This window comes from Stegodyphus dumicola, chromosome X1, assembly GCF_044657685.1.
Source record: "Stegodyphus dumicola isolate Sdum_Otavi_A_Nest chromosome X1, ASM4465768v1".
Lineage (NCBI taxonomy): Eukaryota > Metazoa > Arthropoda > Arachnida > Araneae > Eresidae > Stegodyphus > Stegodyphus dumicola.
In genome coordinates, this window is record NC_140780.1 from 24092732 (window position 1) to 24113952 (window position 21221).

At 32.5% G+C, this 21221-nt stretch overlaps 1 protein-coding gene across 5 annotated transcripts in view; it reads left to right on the forward strand.

The window, feature by feature from the left end:
* Nucleotides 1-4790: 4790 nt before the first annotated feature.
* Nucleotides 4791-21221, forward strand: part of LOC118193382 (mitochondrial import inner membrane translocase subunit Tim21) — a 54096-nt gene continuing 37665 nt past the window's right edge. For 2 of the 5 annotated variants that reach the window (XR_004758915.2, XM_035364484.2), the window contains exons 1-4: nt 4792-4970; nt 15301-15537; nt 18291-18353; nt 18568-18739. Coding sequence is in view for 4 of the 5 variants with exons in the window: in XM_035364484.2 (XP_035220375.1) it covers nt 15303-15537; nt 18291-18353; nt 18568-18739 (470 nt within the window). In the remaining variant the exon portion in view is untranslated. Of the gene's footprint in view, nt 4971-15300; nt 15538-18290; nt 18354-18567; nt 18740-21221 lie in introns of all 5 variants that reach the window. The other 3 variants (XM_035364471.2, XM_035364463.2, XM_035364478.2) reach the window with 2 other exon arrangements.

A 21221-nucleotide genomic window follows, 5' to 3' on the forward strand; every position in this document is an offset into this window, starting at 1 on the left:
CAAAATTGTAAAGCTCGTGCAATTACTCTAAATCTAATCATTAAAAACTTACTATTACAAAACAAATATAAAAAATAATTGTATCATTCAACTAAAAAACAAATTAATATTAAATAAATATGCGATCAAAATAATAAAGACAAAAAGTTATATCGTCTCCTCTAAGCACGTGGTTAAAGATAAATCGTCATTCCCACAAAATAAAAACGAAACTTTACAAAACATCGTTATTGCCACAAGCGAAAGTATCACGTATGACATAACATGACTGAGTCTACATCACCGTGAATTATGTGATCCCAAGATAGCAGCTACCTAGAGATGCTCCTTTCTTGTGACATCACTTCCGCCGTCCAGTTTCCTCCGGCTACTATAAACGTATTTGAAACTGGACTCTAATCATTAAGATGATGAACTGGGACTTCCTCCTTGTTTACATTAAGAAATAAGATTTAAAAAAAAAAAAAGATCTGTGGACCGTGAAGAAAATGTAGGTTGAAAAATGTATGGATTATACCAGCACCCCCTTGAGTTAAGTTCTAGGGGGTGTTGGCCTAGTGGACTTCTTGTGGCGAACGAAGAGAAAGACTTAAGTGCTATAGAATGTTCAGTTAATTTTTTTATGAGGAAGCAATGATACATCACAGTGGTTCTGAAACTGGTACGACCAGAGAAATAGAAAACATAGAATAAAACACAACTAGAAAAGTCAGGGTGATAGGGATAATTTTTTTTCTCTGGTTATCTGACAAATTTATTAATTATTGCTGCCAACTGATATTTTCCTTTGGCATATTACTTACTTATATTTATTTTGCGTTATTTGAATTTGTTCCCTTAATATTTTTGTAAAACGTAACAAATTTCTTTCTTCCAAAATAAATAAATTTAAGAGTTATTTACGATCACTTCTGTTTTTCCATAATTTTATTAATAATTACTGCGTTTATCTCATTCTTTTTTTAGTTGTATATTTTAAAAATAAATCTGCATTTCACGTAGACTATATTAAGAATTTTTGCTTTTGTTTGCCTTTATATGCATAATTTAAAGGACAAAAAAGTCTAATTAAAAAATGAGACCTCCAAATTAAGGCTGTCTCTGTTAAAATGATGATTATGAAATTATGTTTGAGCCCCTGAAAAATAATTTTGTCTTCTGTATGAGATCTTCATTTGAGACGTTGAGTAACGTCTTTAACGTTTCTTTCATTTGAGAACTTTCTCTATCTTTCGTCTAACCAGGTTAGAGCGAAATAGTATTGCACGAATGCCAGGTTATAAGAGAATTGTTCCCAATTTCTGCTTCTTATAAAAAACTGCTTGTACTAATAACAAAAGGGAATCCTCTTTTTTAAAGAAAACTATGAGGATTCATAATTTCTTAACTCAATAACTAAGATTTAAACCTGTTATTACGAAAAAGAACTAAAAACAATTGGTTCCAATTCTTTTCAATTATATTTTTATTAGTTATCCTTGAATAAATCTTTGAAAACAAGCTATAAACTTTCCTCACAGACATTTAACAACAACAACAAAAAAAAGGCCTAATCATTCTTAGCACTTGACAATGTTAAGAAGGCAAAATTTTGAAGATGTTACACAGAAATTCTAGTTTGTACATTATTATATTCATAAGAATATAAAATACGTATGTTTCTTATTCTTTTCACGTCGCATATGTTATGTTACAGATGCATGTTGGCCCACCAGCGGCCGAGCGGTAAAGTCGCTGAACACTGGTAGTTCGGTCCGAGGTTCGAATCCCGCGAAAGGGGTGGCTGCATGGGCGTTTTCGTGGTTTTCCCGATGTGTAAGGTGTATGCAAGCCAGTTTTCCTTAGAAAGTCCTCCACGAAGGCATCTCTCTCCTTAGGCAGATAGCCCTAGTGTACTTTGCCATAATTATATACAGCAAACAGATGCATGTTTTGTTTGGAGACATGTAAGAGTAGGAGTTAATTTATTCCATTTTTTTTTATATTTGCTCCATAGATATGAAGTTGCTATAAACCTGAACTTAATTTAGAAATACATTAACCTCAACCTTAATTAATATCAATTTCAACTTAATTTAGAGATTGCTCCTTTGAGCTTTTCAGTTACTATTTACACCTTTCAACATCAAAGGTCCTCGAGATCAACTGTAATTTCAAAACTTGAAGCCTCCTTAATTCACTTCTCTGGCAAAGGATTTGGTGGAATCTTTAGAAACATGGAATTGTGTCTTTTACATCTACGCGTCTCCGGATTACTTAATGAATAGATTTTCTTCCATTAATGATCCAGACCTTCTCTCCTAAAGAAAATAATAAAATGTGCATCCCGACGTGCATCATTTTCAAATGCGTCTTCCTGATAAGAAGCTCATGCATTCATTGCTTTCCAGGAAGAACAATAAGAAATCTGAAATTCTGTATCTCATTTCTCTGCATTAATTTTGTCTAAATTCTTAAATCCCTCTTCCTTCTTGAAGATATTTAATGACATCAAACCTTTAATGTGCTCTTCTCTTAAGACATCATTTTAGATAGTTTTGAAAATCATGCCCTTTTATTATTAAAATTACAACAGTACACACAATACCGCAGTACAGTTGTTCCTAATAGATTACAAAGGTATCTAGAGATTTTTATAAAAAATACATTGTTTTGAATTATAGTTCAAATATACCCTTGGCCATTTAAGTGAAAAAAAATATGACAATTAAGAAGGAACTATAAAGCTATATATAAATATAAAGACTATAAAAAGGGAATAAATATCCGAATAATTTTACTTACAAAATAATAAGCCTTCAGAAAAAAAAAAACATAAATCAGTAAATTTATAGCATTGAAGCAAATTCCTTTTATTGATTTAGAAACATTTATAACACTTTCTCTTCATAAAACAGTACATAAGCATAATAAGATATTCATTATAAATATACAGGGTGCGGCAGCGAGTGATATGGATCGGTGGAGTGCACAGTGTCGTGCTCTGCTGTTGAAAGTTATTTCAAGAATATCTACTCTGTTAATGCTACCAAGCGTCTATTTCGTCAACATTTCAACTTGGGACATCATGGGAAAGTTCCAGATGGACGGACCATTGCGACAGACATTTCCAGGCATAGCAATTTCCCGTTTTGGTGACATTTCCTGGCCGCAGTGGCGTAGCCAGGGTGGGGCAAGGGGGGACATCTGTCCCCGGGCGCAGCATCCAAGGGGCGCCAAATTGATGCTACGAAATTTTTAATGAAATGTTTTCCATTCTTGGCACACAGAAAGGGGTGCAAATTCTTCAGTTGTACCCGGGCGCTGAAAGTTCTAGCTAAGCCCCTGCCTGGCCGCCTCGTTCACCTGATTTTTCATGTGCAGATTTTTTCCTTTGGGGCCACCTGAAGCAAGAAGTTTTCCGAACACGCTGTGCCACCATTCCTGAATTGAAGGATCGTATCAGAAGTGCCATCGGCAATGTCTCAGGGAACACATTACGCCGAGGTATGACAAGCTTCCAACGTTGCTTAGATGAATGTGTTGTGCAGAGGGGGCATCATATTCCAAAAGTAATCCACGCAATAGACAATGACTTACACATTAGTAAATAGCATGCCTTTAACTATTAATTGACATAAGAATTAATAAATAAATTACAGTTACTGCCTTATGGTGTGTTTTTAATATCCTACTATGAACGCTGCCGCACCCTATTTTTATCATTTCTGGAAATATGCAACTAAGTATTTTTTTAACTTCAGGTTATTTACTGAACTTAGCATACATAGAAAATTTAATTTTTAAATGTAATAAGCAAATTGTTAAATATGACACGTATTTTGGCTTACCTTTTAATAATTCTAGGACATACAAAAGCTGTCGTGTATCCATATGCAACAAAAGATCCCATGCTTAAGAAAGTTTTTTAAAAATATTGCAATGACAGACATCCTTGCAAAACTCACAGGAGTAGCAGAATATAGGTACTTTCGCCTCAGACGAAAGCACAAAAATTTCTGGGACCTTGTATATATTATTTTCGATTTTTTACAGTATGATACTGTATCAAATCTACGATAATGTATAAAAAATATGCCATTGCGAAAAGATATGCCAAAGTTATTAGTTCTTCTTAGTTATTATTTAGACTTCATCTGTGGCCGATAGATGACGCAATGCCTGATCAACTTCTTCACTACTGAAGACTTTTATTATAAGTGCACAGGACTTTTCCATTTTAAACGAACTTTTACAGGTCCTTAGGGGAATGATAAACATCTAGTAGTAAAGGACTTCGGATCGAACACCACTGAACGAATGATGATCTCCTAGTAGTGGATACATGGCCTCCAAGATTCACGTTTGGTGTTGATCTGTTCTAATCTCCTTAATTCTAATTAAATTTAAATTCAGCGATGATAGAAAAACTCAAAACCTCTGATTTGGTTTCTGAGACATATGGGGAAGGTATTCTCACGCAAAATAGTCCGTTCAGATCTCAGCTTTGCATCTCAATATAACTGGCATATTTAATTTCAAGGCACTGAATAAAATATTTGTTTAGCTTTCTTTTGACTATGCACTCTACTTTTTATTACGTTTTTTTTCCTCTCATGAGGAGAAATATGTCTGTTTGTCCTCAAGAAAAGTATTTTTCCTAGTTTTTCTTTCTGTAAGCATGCGCTTTGTATTGTGTGCGAAAAATTAAGAGATAAGACTTCGTGTAATTAAATATGAGAATGTATTTTCAAAAAGATAGCTGTGTTTTTACCACAAGTAGTAAGAAAACAACTCAACACGTTTAACGGAAAAATTTTACTTGCCAGATTGAAATAAACAAACGTGTTTGTGTTTTGATGGTGCTTTAAAACTGCAGTTTTGTATATAGATTTAATTCTATGAACTTGTCAGTTTCGAAAGAAAGCAATAAAAATTGTTGCTTCTTAAGCGCCATATTTTCTGTTGTATAAATCCCCTTCCCCAAACAAGTAAGAATTTTTCGTTTTTTGAATTGGTGTGAGTGGTAAGAGATTCTTATACCTCAGAGTGAATCCTTTTTAAGTTGATATAGCCATTTTCTGTCGTTGTGCAAATAAAGAGCATCTTGCGAATTGGCAACATTGTTCAATGATATTTTTCTCGTTAAAAATTAACATAGAATCATAAAAATGTTAGGGGTTCGTATCATGCCTAGTATTCTTAATAGCTCTTATTACATGTATACTGTCGTATGTCCTAGTTTTAATTGCTTTAGTAATCCGATTTATGCGGTTTTATTAACAGTGTTATTTTACTTTTGCTAGACTTTTAATAATATTTTATCATTTTGTTCTCTAAAGAATTTCACTTCTTTTTTTTTTTTTTTTTTTCCCCTACCTCTGCCATGTTTTGATTTTAAAAAAATTGAGTCTTTTACTTCAGAGGAATAACATTTGCTATAATTACATTTCTTCAAATGTTCAGAGACCACAGCTTACAAGGGCTTTGTCATGTGTTTTTAATAGCGGACTCGAGTATATTATTAATTAGAAAGATGGCACATGAAAGCTTTAAGCTATAAGATACTGCTACTTCCCTGTAGGTTTTCTTCCTGGTAGCAGAATGAGCTGCTTTGAAGGATTTTATGATTTTTGTCATATGTAAAATAATTATGGCCTTGTTTTCCAGAAAGTACTCCATAAAAGCATTCTTTTCCTCAGGTAGTATTCTTGCCATAATTAACCAGATTGTTTGCATCCAGTTTTTGATTGTTTTCCAGAAAGAAAAGTGCTTGTAAATTTTTTGCTTGCTGTTTGTCAAATTATGATTCTGATAGTAGCTATATATAATGAAATATCAAGCTCACAGCCCTTTCTCAACCTGTCTAGCTCAAATTATTGCACAGTGAGGCTGTATGAGGTTTCTTTCAGAGTCTTGCAAGTGATAGTATTCCAACTTTTTGTTAATGATCTAAAAAAAGTAAGGTAAAAGTATATTTACGAGTACCCCTTGGCGATTTTTGGCGGTACATGGATAATGAGTTTGTGCAATTCTTTGGCTTGTGTAATGGCGATTTTTGGTGCTATACAAAGCCAAAAACACAAGACAAAGAATTGTACAAACTCGGTATCCATGTACACATCGAACTATATTCACTTAAAAAGTCGGTTGATCTTTACAGTATGGTAACTGGTAGTTTGGCGACATTTTGGAGGCGATAAAGGTTACTACCTGGCACTTTGGTAATAATGTGAGCAGTAGTCAGTTCCGATTACGCATTATTTTGTGTGAGGGAAATGAGAGATCATGGGATATGTCATGTGATATTAATGGACGAATTACGGTTCTTTAATCGGAAAAGGGGGGAAATCGGGAAAAAATCTGGAAATTTTGCATTTGGCTTTATTCTGTGTTGTGTGAAACAGTGTTCGTGAATTTTTGGATCCCATGCCCATAACTAAAGTGAATTCGAAATGGGTATTTATGTATGTATTAATTTAATGTATGTGCTCATTTATATTTTAAGTAGTGTTTTTGAATTTAATTATATTTTAATTAAATGATAGTTATTTTGTGAATTTTATGTTTGTTGGAATTTGGTATACGTTTTAGTTGAAGTAAACATGCATGGAAATAATTTAAATATCTGACAATAAGTATTTGTAATGGTTGCGGTATGAATTCGTTGGTGACGTGTATAATGTAATAGATGATTTAGAGGTAAAAGTTTTTGGATATTTTATTTATTTTATTTGTGGAAATGTTCATTACTTTTTCGCGATCAAGTAATTTCATATATGTTCTTTTTACCGGGTTTAAAGATTGAGAAAATTGTCATGTATTTTCGTGAAATTTTTCTAATTTATGAGAAAAAAGCAGTGTACATGGATATAGAGAAGGGTGTGCGCAATGCCATTTTTGTGCAATTCTGGGATGTTTTTTTAAGTAAAAATAAGTCGGCGTGTACATGGTTTAGTGACATTTTAATTAAATGATAGTTATTTTGTGAATTTTATGTTTGTAAGAATTTGGTATACGTTTAAGTTGAAGTAAACGTGCATGGAAATAATTTAAATATTTGATACTAAGTATTTGTAATGCTTGCGGTATGAATTCGTTGGTGACGTGTATAATGTAATAGATGATTTAGAGGTAAAAGTTTTTGGATATTTTATTTATTTTATATGTGGAAATGTTCATATTTGAAAAGGGTAAATACTTTTTCGCGATCAGGTAATTTCATATATGTTCTTTTTACCGGGTTTAAAGATTGAGAAAATTGTCATGTATTTTCGTGAAATTTTTCTAATTTATGAGAAAAAAGCAGTGTACATGGATATAGTGAAGAGTGTGCGCAATGCCATTTTTGTGCAATTCTGGGATGTTTTTTTAAGTAAAAATAAGTCGGCGTGTACATGATTTATGTGTATGTGTTATTTTGAAAAACGCGTAAGGAGTATGGTATTGTGCACTTTTTCCCAATTTTGCAGTGAATATTTGTCATGATTAAGCAGTTTTGTTAGATAAAATTTCTAGCATAAGTGTAATTCGGCTAGTAGATTGTTGGAAGAAGTGTTCAGTAGATAAAAAGAAAAGAAACACGTCTTTACTTCGTGAAGACAAAATGGCGGCGGGAAAAAAAAATAGAGGGTTGCTGTAGGAGAGTTGGTCGCCAAATTTTCGCAAAAAAAACGCCAAGTTACCATAATGTAAAGATCAACCAAAAAGTCAAAGGAGCGGCCAACAAAAAAATATATAATCTCAATAAACTACATTTTAAATCAAACAATGAAATCATTTTAAAAAGGAAATTCATCCTTGCACTACACAAAGGAAATATCCACTTACCCTATTTATGAATTAACACGTCTTCAGTAAAACAAAATTCCTTAACAGCATCCAAAAGCTTCCTAAAATTATCTGAACTAGAATCTGTATACTGGCATTGCCACATAAATTCACAAAATAAAAGTAAAAAATATCCTCCGTAATGACATTCGACCGTACGCATTTCCGACGTTCAACCATACGCGTTTCCATCCTTCAAACAGGACAGCTAATAATGGCTACTAAGTAAACCTTCATTTACATACCAGTCAAGTAATGCTCTTTTCCTCTTTCTTTCCAAATTGTACAGAAACTTCAAATTAATCTTTCCACATTCAGCCATTTCACCGTCTAAACCACAAAACAAGTTTTATACTTCCTAACCAACACACATCACAAGCCGTTACAAATTTACTGCAATCATGCAACTGATTATGTCATAATAGGTTTTGCATACCATTCAAGTACTCAGACTACCATAAATGAAACAACAACTTGGCAATAAATGAAACTGCAACTTTGCGATAATACAAGGGGGTACCCTTCTGTGTACTCTAACCAGAAGTAAGAGTTTATAGCTCTATATAAATGGGGATATGATGAGTCGGATCTCATGCAAGTGCATGACATGTGCAATGCCTGATCTCTATATCATATTTAAATACTGCAAATCATTTTAAGGCAACTTTTTTCTGTCTCTCACACATAAATGTATATACCTGTATACATTTATGAAAATTTTCTAATAAATAAATGTATACATTACCTGTATACATTTATTTATTAGAAATATACATAAATGTATATTTCTGTTAGTAGCAGATTGTTTTAAATAAAAATTGTAGGGTGAGGAATTTGTAGGATTCTATACAGTATGCTGACACTGTTTTGATGGTAATAAATTCTAGAGATAGGAAAAAAGAATAATTCCTACCACTTCATAAAATGATTAAATGTGATGTCGACACCACTGATCAAATTTGTAATTAATACAATTTATACTGAATTTGTAACTTATTGGCAACTCAGTATTCAGTATTTTATAACATGCTGAGTGAAGGGGGTTAATGCTTTGGTTGTGTATGATTCTTTTATAAAAATTTATATATGACTTTCTCATATTTTTAATACCTTTACATGTTTTGCATATATCTAAATTGTCATTTTATGTATGACATTATTCTCAGTAAGGGAGGAAAAAAGTAAATTAGTGTCTCGGATGAAAACATTCCATGGAAGTGCAGTACTCACAAATTAAATATCCGTGGTTTAATATGAGCTTCTGAAAACATATGAAAATTTTTAAAAAGAAAATAATTCAGGAATTACTAAAAGGTGTTAAATAAGAATTAGCTCAATGTTGTTGAAATACTGTAGAGACATTAGGTTAATTGGAAGCAGAAAAGATGAAAAATATGCAACCGCCTTCGCTGGGAATCGAACCACAGACCTCTGGAATACCGGCCCAGCGTAAACTAAAATAAATGACAAACAATTCAAAAAACAACAATAATGACAGAAATTCATAGCAAAAAAAAAAAGAACATAACATTCTACAAAATAAGATGTACTTACCATTGTGAATGCTTCTTCAAACAGCAGAAATATCGATTTCAAACATCAGCGAAATAACAATTCAAAACAAGGAACACAAACACTTTCATCAAATATTCTACAAACAAATTTTAATGTTATCCCACTCAACAGTTCTTACAATTTCCACAAATTTGTTGAAAAGATTTTCTCCCATTTCAGAACAGTAATGAAAAAACATATAAACTGCCAAATAAAACTCAAAATCTCATTTCCGATTATAAGTAGTCAATGTAGCTTTAACATGCCGCCACGTACTCTCTATTGTATTTATATGACAGCCAGACTCACTATACACAAAATTGGTACTATGATTCAAAACCTTCTTTTCCTAAATTCTTGTAGGATTTCTAGCCATCCGAAAAAATAGTTGTTACCAGGCTCAATCGACTCTTTAATGCACTGCAACAGAGTTTCCCTACTTCTATCATGCCACAGCCACCGAAAACAACCTCCCTGATGCTCTTTCCATACCTCCAAACAACCACTGCCCCTCAACATGATGGCCATGATGATATTTCCTTTTGCCGAACTTAGACTCATCAATTTCAACCACTATACACTTCCCCCTATCTTCTAAGACACAGAGCATACAAAGTCCAGCATACATTCGTGAATAAAATTTTGCTAGCCACACAACGTCTGTGAACAAAAGTGCTGCGATCTTGCTATATCACACCTCTTTCTGCGATAGCCACGTGCTTTACCCCCAACCATTTGCCTACAAACCCACAGAAGTCCAGCAGAAATGCCATTCTTCGTACAAGTTCTCATATTAGCTCCGCGTTTCGGAAACGCCAAACTCTGCTTCAGAAGTTCTGACTCCCACAGAAATCCTAAAAATACACTTCGATCCGCATAAACACACCTGTGAACAAAAGACTCATCAACAACTCCAATGTCATACATTTTAATACTAAATTTTCTTTGCACGTAATCTAAAATACATGACTGAAATTTTGCCACCACGTCTTTCATTGCAACGTAAGCCATTTCAAAACTCCCACCAAAACAACCAACCAGCAAATAAAGCCACTCCAGCAAAATCAAGTTTCAATGTCAAAAGGGTTGCCATATAAGCAACATTGCACCAAAAGCAAAGCACAGAACTTATATCGTCATACATCTGAGGGCATATATAAGAGTAATATCCAAGAATAAAGGTGATTGCACAGATAATTGCTATAATTTATTCAATTTCCATTTGCTGAAACTCCTTATTTTTTTTTACTGATAACCCTTAAAGTCCTGAACTTCCATGTGTGGATATATTTATGAACCTGTACAAAGACATGGCAACCTCTTGCAGTGATGCAAGAAGCAATCATTCAAAGAACAGCTATGAAATCAGTATGCAGATAATATCCTGAGGAGTGTATAGTTTTGACCATCTTCCACAGTTCATCCGTCATCTGAGGATGAAGCAGATCAAATAAAAGATGGCGAGTGATATCACTTTAACTGCTTGATTGATGTGAAATCTGGATACCTTGATGGACAAGGAAGCATTTGAGAACCTTGCAGAGTTTTTCTGCTGGTAATTGCCCTATGCATTCACATGTTATGTAGCTAGAAAACAGTATTTTTCAAGCAATGAAGTTAGAGTAGTACAACCAGTTGCAGCTTTTTGTCCACATAGCATTGTGCTGTCTGTCATTACGCCTCTAATATAAACTGAAGGTTATCATTATCATGATGATGGTATTCCAAATTATGATATAATATTGCTGAGTAGTATGGCATTTAACAATTATCATAGAACTAGACCTGTCTGTTATTGCTTCAAGATTCTTACTTAGCAGCTGCCCATGATAAAATAGAAGCTGGTTTTCGAAAATGTCCTCAGCAGCATCTGCCAGTCATTAACTACATGCATCTTCTGAGATGAAAAACGGGTTTTCTGTGGTGGCAGAGGATGCCAAATGTTGACTCTTCTGATCTTTCTTTGTTTTTGATTTGTCTAATTTATCTTGTGACAAACTTGCATTTTAGATCATTTACATAAATCATTGAGTTTGCATTATTATGTAACCAAATCTTCAGAGTGCTGCAGTTTCTTTATCAGGTAGTGTATATAAAAGAAAGAACTCTTTAGGGGCTAACATTTCATAGGCTTCCTCCTTATAATAATTTCTTCTCCAAATATCGTAGCATTTCATTTGGAAATCCCAGACTTGTGTTGATTTAGATCTCAACTCTGGACATAATTATAAATTCAAGTCTGAGTAATTCCCTGACGTCTGCTATCTTTAGGCATGGGAACACATACGTTTATGAAGTATCCATAAATTTATCAGATGCAAAAGCACTAGAAATATAATCCGTACTCTCTGAAATGATTGAAACCAAAGTAAAACATTAGAACCATGTCATGAATTGATTTATCCGAACTTGTGTTTTAGAAGAAGGAATTGTTTAGCATGAACTATAATTTACTAAGATGTCATGTATAATTGTGCCATTGTTTATGCAATATGTTTTATATCAAAAAGTCCAACTTTGCAAGGAATGCTAAAAATGAATAGGTATATAGAAGTTATATTCATGCAGGAGAGTGGGAAACAAGGACAAACTTGCAAATACACTATGAGATCATCCCAGTGCTTGCAGAAGAGTTATGGTGTGTATATGTTACTGTGAAAGACCGAGATTTGGAGAATGTCGACATTCACCAGTGAATGTCAACATTCATATAGTCGCTTGGTGCATGTCCAAAATATTTGCCAAATATCCTTATTTCTGACTTAGACCGACAAATGTCGACATTAACCATGAACTAATGATGAATACGTTGGAGATTTGCATTTTTTTCTCCATACTTCAGGTGACGTAACGTTTTCGTCTGTCTTGCTGAGAGGAGTAACCAATCCTTGGTGAGAAAAGTTGTTCGTAACTCTAAAGAGGCGTTTTCACTGCTTGATATGTATCTTTTGATTCTAACGTGAGAAGGGCGACTCGATATTTCTTGACTTCTTAATAATGACAGCAGTCGTGCTTGGATAAATGTTAAGCTTTTAGTTTTAATTGAGTCGATAAAAAACTTTTTTTTTTTTTTAGTTTTGCATTTATACTGTATATGTCAAAATATGCTAAGTAACAGCACATATAAATAAACTTTTGAACTTAAACAATATATTCTAAATAAGAAAAGAAAATAATACAAAAAAACTTAATTATGCGATTGAAATCTTATTTATTGCAACAACATAAACTGTTATGACATTTTGAATTGCACAAGAGTCCCTTGCTTTTACAACTGCATTTAGTTGTGGAACACTTCCTTTTGCAGTGACAGCGTGTATAATCTTGCCCTCTACTTCTCGAATTAGCTGCAGCGGCTTCTCTCGGCAACATTACTTGAGAAGGTATCTCATCTACGGAAAGTAACTTTTCTTTACAAATTACAAACTGATTACGGGTATAAAGCTGCTTGAAGGTGTCATTTTTATTTGCTAGTTTCTAAAAGCTGGAGTCTTATTCCAACAACAACTGCCAACATATTTCAGCTATCTGTACGACCATGGTTGACATCAGGGACTTGTATTTGTATGGTATCATGAATTTGAGAAGGAGAAATTTTTTTTGAGGTTCATAACATTTTCGTTGCTTGCAGTAAAAAGTCTGTAATCCAGACGTCCATTATCTTTCGCGGCCTTTATAGATCTTTTTATAGAAATTAACTTGTGTTGTTCAGTCCAGCCTTGATATGAAGACGTGATAGGTTGCAGGTTCTCCTCAGTATTTTTCTTTGGAATATGGTTTTCGGTATGGCCACTGCTTAGATTTTATTCAAAAGTATTAACAGTTTCTTCAAGCTGTTCTTCGGTTTCAAAAGTATTAGCAATTTCTTAAAAGTTGTTCTTCGTTTTCAATATTTGCAATTAGTGTGCCAGGCAAAAAAGACAATGCCCCTTCTTGGTTTAAGCCAAACATAGCTTCATAAGGAGTAATCAATCCCAGTGAGGAGAGATGTGTTTGAAAGCTGTGTTTGAAAAATAAAACAATTGTCTTCTCGTTTACTCGCAATTAATGCGTTTAACTTTTCAAGAAATGTTCACAATTCACTGCAATATCCATTCAACATAAATTAGTGTATCGGATTTTAAAAAAAATTAAGAAAACATTTGATGTATTATCAAACTTAGCATAAGACTGACAAACAGTTTTCCACAGTATAACAAATTCATGCTACATAACTTCAATTGCAGCAAAGCAAAGGATTTGGCGACAGACAGTCACCCCTCTGTTGAACTCAACTTCTCTTTTCGACCTCCACCACAGTATATCTGTAATTGTCGACATACACCGGTGATGGTCCGAATGTACAAGAATATAACCAAATATTCGGTCTTTCACCGACGTATTTGGTATGTGTTGACATTAAACGGAGAATGTCGACATTCTCCAATTTCGGTCTTTCACAGTAACATATACATACCTATACAGTAAAAATTAGCGTAGAATGGGTATCCCTGTGGCTGCAGTGAGGAAGAGATGGCCACTAGATTTGGATATTTTGCTGCTGAAATACTTGCAGCAAGGCAGTAGTCACTTTGGTCAACAAATTTTGGCATTGGGACCTGGCTCTCAAATGACATTCCTCATCATTTCATATATTTATATAATTTAGATTGGAGCTCTTGGCTGCCAAATCTATTTCCATGGCATGTGTATCAGAGAATCGTGTGTTAGCGGCATATGCTGTTTGGCTGGAATCAGACTTCTGAACTGAGAATAACTCCACATGAAAGTATAACCTCTGTGTGGATAATTCTGAATTGTCAAAAATATTAAGATAAGTTTCTATATATTTCTCTTCGCAGAAACCAGGGAACTAAGATCAGTCTACGAGGAACAAGAACATACTATAATATATTCTTTGCCAAACTTTACTTAAGAAACAATATTCTGTTATAAGTGTTATTCACTTAGTATTTTTTGTGCTCAAACATGGGCATTTCACTTGCAAAGTTTCAAGATTCTTTGCTTCATATAACATATAGCAAGTGGCCATTCTGATTTTGGTTGAACAGCTATTATTAAGTTTGTCATCTTTTTAAAGCTTTTAATAATTTCATTGTTAGAAAATGTCAACTTAATCATTGCCAAAATTCCATGAACAGATTTTTCCAGGATACTTCCTTTGCTTCTCTTTCAAATTCATGTAGCTGATGTCTCTTTCACTTTGCTATGATGTCTCTGAACCTGATTTCTTCCTTGTATATCCACTTCAGCATGCATTGTTACATAACTAGAAAATTGACTCTTTCCAGCAGTGTTTGGATACTTTTAATCATACAGTACAAAGTCTGTAATCCGGACATCCATTATCCGGAATGATCTATAATCTGGACCTCAAAGCCACAAACTTTACGCATGTGCATAGAGAATGTGCATACATTATGCATGCGCGCGTTGAAAGAAATGTTTAATAAAGTAGACAAATAAATATTAAGCTTTTTTTTTTTTTTTTTCCAAATTTTATACCCTTTAGATCATAATTGCTCTTTATTTCATAAATTACAGTTTCGTATTTTTAATTGTATAATTTCTGCATGCTATCTTACCATATTTAAATTGATGATCTATAATCCGGAATCGCCGAAGTCCCGACGAGTCCGGATTATGGACTTTGTACTGTATAATACATCTGTACAAATTTGGTCTTACTCCCTGTTTTCCTAACACACATATTTTACAAATGGATAAATATAATTTCCTGTTAAATAACATTTTATTTTGAGAATGGACATTTTTATGAATAATGGCGTATTGCAGCATGACACTGATTATATACTGATCTTTTTTTCATTAGTAATATTTTGCAGTTTATAAGTTAAAATAAAGATTGTCTTTATTATCTTATCTATTATTTACAGTATGATAAAGTTTTTAAAGTTCTAAAATTTTTCCCCCAAGGTATGTTATCTAGAGTACAGTTTATAGCCTCTGGTCCTTGGTCTTGCACATTTCGAAATGTACCATCCTTTTCCAATCGACTTTCCTGCACAAAAGAAATGGCTGTTTTTTTCAAACAATCTTTGTGTCTAGGCGTTCATGATACTTTTCGTTGGAAGAGCTCAAATTCAAACCAAAACTCTTCAGTACCTGAAGTAAAAGAAAATGAAAATACAGAACTTACCATAGGAGGAAAAGGTATAATATTCCAGTCTTTTGCTTCTTTTTTTTATGGATGTTGAATCATATCAATATCTTTAATAAAAAATCTTAAATTTAATTTTATGCACATAAAATAAATTGGAATATTAACAATCTTTTAACGAAGGATGATATTTATTTGTATTTATCTGAAATCTGTTTTTTTTTTACGCCTCCCAATTACTAAAATTTTTAGTGGACTTTTTATTAAGCTTTATGAAAGTTCCCAAGTAATCTAATTAAACTTTAAACTTCTGTGGATTACTTACCATAACTGCTATGTATGGAGCATTTTCTGGGTGTTTTTATGAGTTCGCTGAAATAGTTACTTATATAAGAAAGTATCTGAAAAGCATTCTTTTAATAATTATTAATGATAAAGAATTTTGTAGGCCATAATATTAAAAAAAATGGAAATCTGTGATATCGCATGATGGTATTGTATCATATGCATGTAAGAAATTACAAAAAAAAAAAAAATATGCTACTGTACTAAAATTCATCTTTCCTGATATTAAAATTTTTTTAAATATAGCAATTCTAATTTTGCTTCATTATCAAATCTGTAACTACTTTTTATAAAATCTGTTGGCTTTCTAATTACAAACTAAAATTTCCATTTTTAAAAATGTAACTTTCTTTCCAAAAGAACTAAAATAATTTATCTTTTTATGATAACATTACATGAGGTATCCTAATGGTTAAATGTAAGGGTTGTCTTGAGGTTTTAAAAACGTAAAATGTGTATACGGGCATTGTTTTGAAATTAAATAATCATACCATTCCCTTATACATTGAAATATTTGAACATGCATGAAATTTCGGAAAGGAACCTGGTTGTATTGTGCTGTAATTCATTTTCCTATAAAAATACACAGACCAAAAATTAAACATCAGACTTAATAATTACAGACTGACTTCATTGGACTAATTACCAAAACACTTCAGAGTGGATGTCTGGTAGAGAGAGACTGAGGAATGTCGGTTTAATTTTGAAGCATTCTCTGTTATGGTTTTGCATTGTGCACATGTGCAGGAATGCTAATAATTTGCATATCCCTGCATGCAGTACTTTTCATGTAAATTTGACATTGTTGTATGCCACTTTCATGGTGAGCAATTTTAATAACTAGCAGGTAAGAAGGCAACTTCTCTCAAACAAGTTTTGAGTTCTTTTATTAATACTTTCTCAGTTGTTACTAACTGTACGTTTCCATCATATGTCTTCCATCGTGTAAAATTTCACACAGTTTCACTGTGTGAAATTTGAAACACCTAACATTTTTTGGCAAAATAACATAAGCATGAAAATATTGGATTGCTTCTGCATCATTTCTTGGCAATTTAGTAAATACATGATGCAAAATGCAGCAAAAATTAAACAAAACAAATTGCCATTTTCCAGAGAATATTCCATGGAGAATACAGTAAAAATGAAATCATGGTGATTATATACCCATCCTTAAATTATTCTTAAGTTGACATTGAATTTAAAAGAAGCTATAATCATCTTGCCACTTAGCCCACCCCCAATAGCATGAACAATAAAAGGAAATAACTGGAAAAAAAAAAAATCTCATCTTTCAAAACAATCCAGAATTGCTTCTAGGGTTGCCAAACTCGGGAATAGGAGTCAGTGGCAGTATTTTTTGTGACATATGGGAAGCTTCCAACTAATGCAGAAGTGTCAGAGAAATAATTTCTTTTTAATATTTGATCGTTGTTTTCATTATGTGATATTTTATAGTATAAAAAGTATCTGTCATATTCTTGGTTATTCTGTTATCAGTTTAATAACTTTATGATTATTTCTGTATATTCTCTATGTATGAATAATAACTCCCATGTAAATATTAAATGATATTCTAGAAATACTGTTCATAAACTAAAGAAACATACTTAATTGTTTGATAAATTTTTTATTTAAAAGAAATATTCTTTAATTAATTGTTGATCTTTATATGAATTTTTTTAAAAGAATGCGACTAGATATGTTTAAATTAATTGGTATTTTAACCTGTTATTTTCATTAAACATATTGTAGAAAGTAGCGGCAATTGCTGTTACTAGTGAAAGCATTCTAGTGTAAATGCTGAATTTAAAGAGATAATTTTTATGCACTTATGTGAGGAGGGCAGGAGAGAAGAAAAAATTGTAAAAATATATATGAAAACTTGGGAACTTGGTGAAAATTTAAAGTGCAGTCGTACCATGTTATTTTGCTTCGGTAACTTATATGCTTGCTTACTATCCAGAATAGATTCTTCAAGGAAAACAAAACTTCATTAATCAGTTGAAACCTAAAATTGTTGAATTCCTGCATGTTTAAGACTTGTTTAAGGTGATTGAAGTAATTTACATATTTTTGTTGATTAACTGACTAAACTGGAAATAAACAGTGCAATGCATTGAAATTCTTAACTAGTGACCTCTATAAATAGAAAAATAATTTTGCTAAGACCCAAAAGACTTTGTTTTATGACTAATGAATGATTAATGAATATCTAAAAAAAATTCCGTTTTTACACAAGCAATTGCATGCATATATTTTAAACAAAATATATAATTACATGAGATGTAAATCGGTATTTTTACCTTCAAAAAGAAATTTTTTCCCTCCTGATGTATTTAGTGACCTTCGTACATAAACTTGAAGCTTTGGTTTATCATATATATTTTTGTGTTCTTGATGTAAGTGTTTATGTTTTGCTTTCATCTCATAGTATAGTTGCCTCGATTTATTTTCACAGTCAAACAGACCGCCAAAGATGCAAGCTATCTTGGTATTATTATTGCTGGAATTGGTGTGACAGGTATGCATATTTCCTCTACCAGGTATTAATTTTTAGTTTCATGTATTATTTATATTTGTTTATCTATCCATAATTTATTTACTCAAAAATAAATTAAAGATAGATAGTGTTGCATGTGTTTCAGCTGAATCTTAATCAGCTGTATGGTGTAAATTAAAGTTTTGTGGGGAAACTTCAAGTTATTCTCTAGTATTATATTTATTTTATTTTTTAGGTATAATGTTTTATGCAATACTGAGAGAGTTATTTTCTGGACAAAGCCCTAACTCCATATACACAGATGCTTTAAAGATATGTCGAAATGATATTCAAGTTGCTGATACTCTTGGAGAACCAATAAAAGGATATGGTGAATTATCTTCTAGGGGAAGACGAAGACATGTTAGGTTTGTAGTTATTTTTATGTTTAATTTGAAGTAGACAAAATGCTTTTTGTATTTGTAGAGTATCTGTTAAAATATCTGTATTTAATATACATCTTTGCTACCATAATTGAGAAAGTTGTAATAATTTTCAAATATTAAAAAAAAAAAAAAAAGAATTGGACTGGAAGAAAAGAATACTCACAAGAATTTAAATTTTGTATTTTTTACTTGGTTAATAAGCGCCCAGTGTATGCCAAAAAACTCGCCGAAATCCAGTATGTCAAGGTATATATTTACTTAAATGTTTATGTATTTGGCATGAACTGAATCATTAGAAGTATACTCTACTGGTAAAATGATCAGCATAGCTATGATGCTGATGGGCCTACTAGGTCCAAATCCCATATAAGGTTTTAATAAATTTAATCATCATGTGTACATAGAGCAGGGGCATGTAAAACTGTTCATCAAGTAGCCTCTTCCTGTATTCACTAACAGGGAAAGAAGGATGCAAGATACTTCGACACCATCTCTTTAGACACCCTGACAGCATCACTTGAAATGGTAGAACTTGATAATATCCGTAGGTATTGGGATTTACCTGTTAATCAATGTTCCATCTAATTTCTCTTGTAGCTGTATGGTACATACAGTAATTGCACCATCATAATGTTTATATGTTGATGTGCAGCAGTTGGCTGCGTGGAAAATAAAGGCATTTCTACAGCTTCATAAAAGTGTGCTTGGTCACATAGAAGGAGTAGTGTTGTTAAACCATGCTGCAAATTAGTTCCGTGCTCTATTTTTTGTCACTCATTTAATGTCTTGTTTCCTATTTCATTCTTGCTTTTTTATTTATTTATTTGTTTAATGTATTTTTGTAAGTTTCCTGTTGTTCTTGGTCATAGAGGAGAAAAACCTTTGATGCTTTTACACTTCCATTTTCTGGACTATGTGACCTATTCAGACTTTTCCAAAAGTAGTAAAGCAGAATATTTGACACTAATATTCAAATCAGGAGATTTGCTGTATGACAAACTGGATTAATTTTGGGAACATTTTTTGTGATAATCTCTTCTAACATGACAAATAATATTTTAATTTTGCATGTATTTGAAAATGTTTCTTTGTAAATTTTTTGTTAAATGTCTAGATGTCACTGACAAGACATAAAGTAAACTTAATTATTTGTGGAAAACTGTGGCTAAAAATACATTGATGTTAATTGAATTTTCAAAATTATTTAATATTATTTTCTCTAGCTATTGCTGTGGAAAATGTTTTTTATAATTTTTGTAAAGCTTAGGCAGTCCTCCTGTGCTTTGTCTAAATTAAATGATCCTGACTATTAATTCAGTCTGTAAGCATCTGTACTAAATCATTGTTACCATTAGGAGAACAAATTAATTTTCATTTTGATTTTTGGATTTGATGGAATCAATCATATGTCTGAAAACTAAATATATATTTAAAAAATCTTTTTATATCATCAATAAAAAAATTTTTTACCCCTATGTAAAATATTATCAATTGAAAATTTGGTTTCCTTGAAGAGTTAATAAGTCTCATGTATCATAATATGATGTAGATATTTTAAATTCTTATATCTCACTGATAATCAATTAATTAACAATGACAAAGCAATTTTAAAAGTATCTTCCTAAAGGCATTTTAAAGTGAATTGATTCATGTTCTTTCATTACTTATGCTGAAAGCCATGGATATAGTTCTATTCTGTTGCTGAGAAAAGAACCAGGATATGCAGCAACATTTCATGTCTTCAACCCTATCTCTTTATGGCAACATAACACTATATTGCTTGCAGCTTCTGTCAGACAAATGTGTTAGCACAGTGTATGTGAGTTTATATATACATATATAGTTCAGCTTTTACAGACTTGATGTATATCCTGTCGACTTGATGCATTATCCTGTCGACTATGAAATTTGGCAGAGATCCCGCCAAAGTTGCAGCTGTCATTCCGTAGAATTCTAAAGCAGCTGATGCCTCTTTATTTTAAAAACAATCTGTGTTCAACCCATTTCGTTCTTACACTTTGTTAAAAGCTTTTGTCGATTTCTACTATTTTGTTAGGTTCTTTGATTTTACCAAACGTTCAGTTTAGAACACTATGGCTAGTCACTTCCCACTGGTAATTGTTCCAGTTTATTACTATTTTATTAGCCATATTTAGCTGATCCTTTTTGCCTGTTAACACAATACTTCTTTAGATGATAGGATCCTATAACTTTGAAGATAATCTACTGTGTATGTTGTTCTGTAAAAGGCAGGTCCCAGACTTTAATCATTTTTATTTTCAAAATGCAAATAAAAAATTAAGCCTTAATAGTTAACCTTTTGGGGACAAGATGGCCATTATATTAGCTTTGGCTCCCCCCTGTTTAAAAGGAGTGGGATGTCCTTTGTAGTGGCCATGTCTTTTTTCCCCATTTTCCAAGCTGGAGCTGAAAAGGTGAGGTGAACTGTCAAGTTTAATGTCCC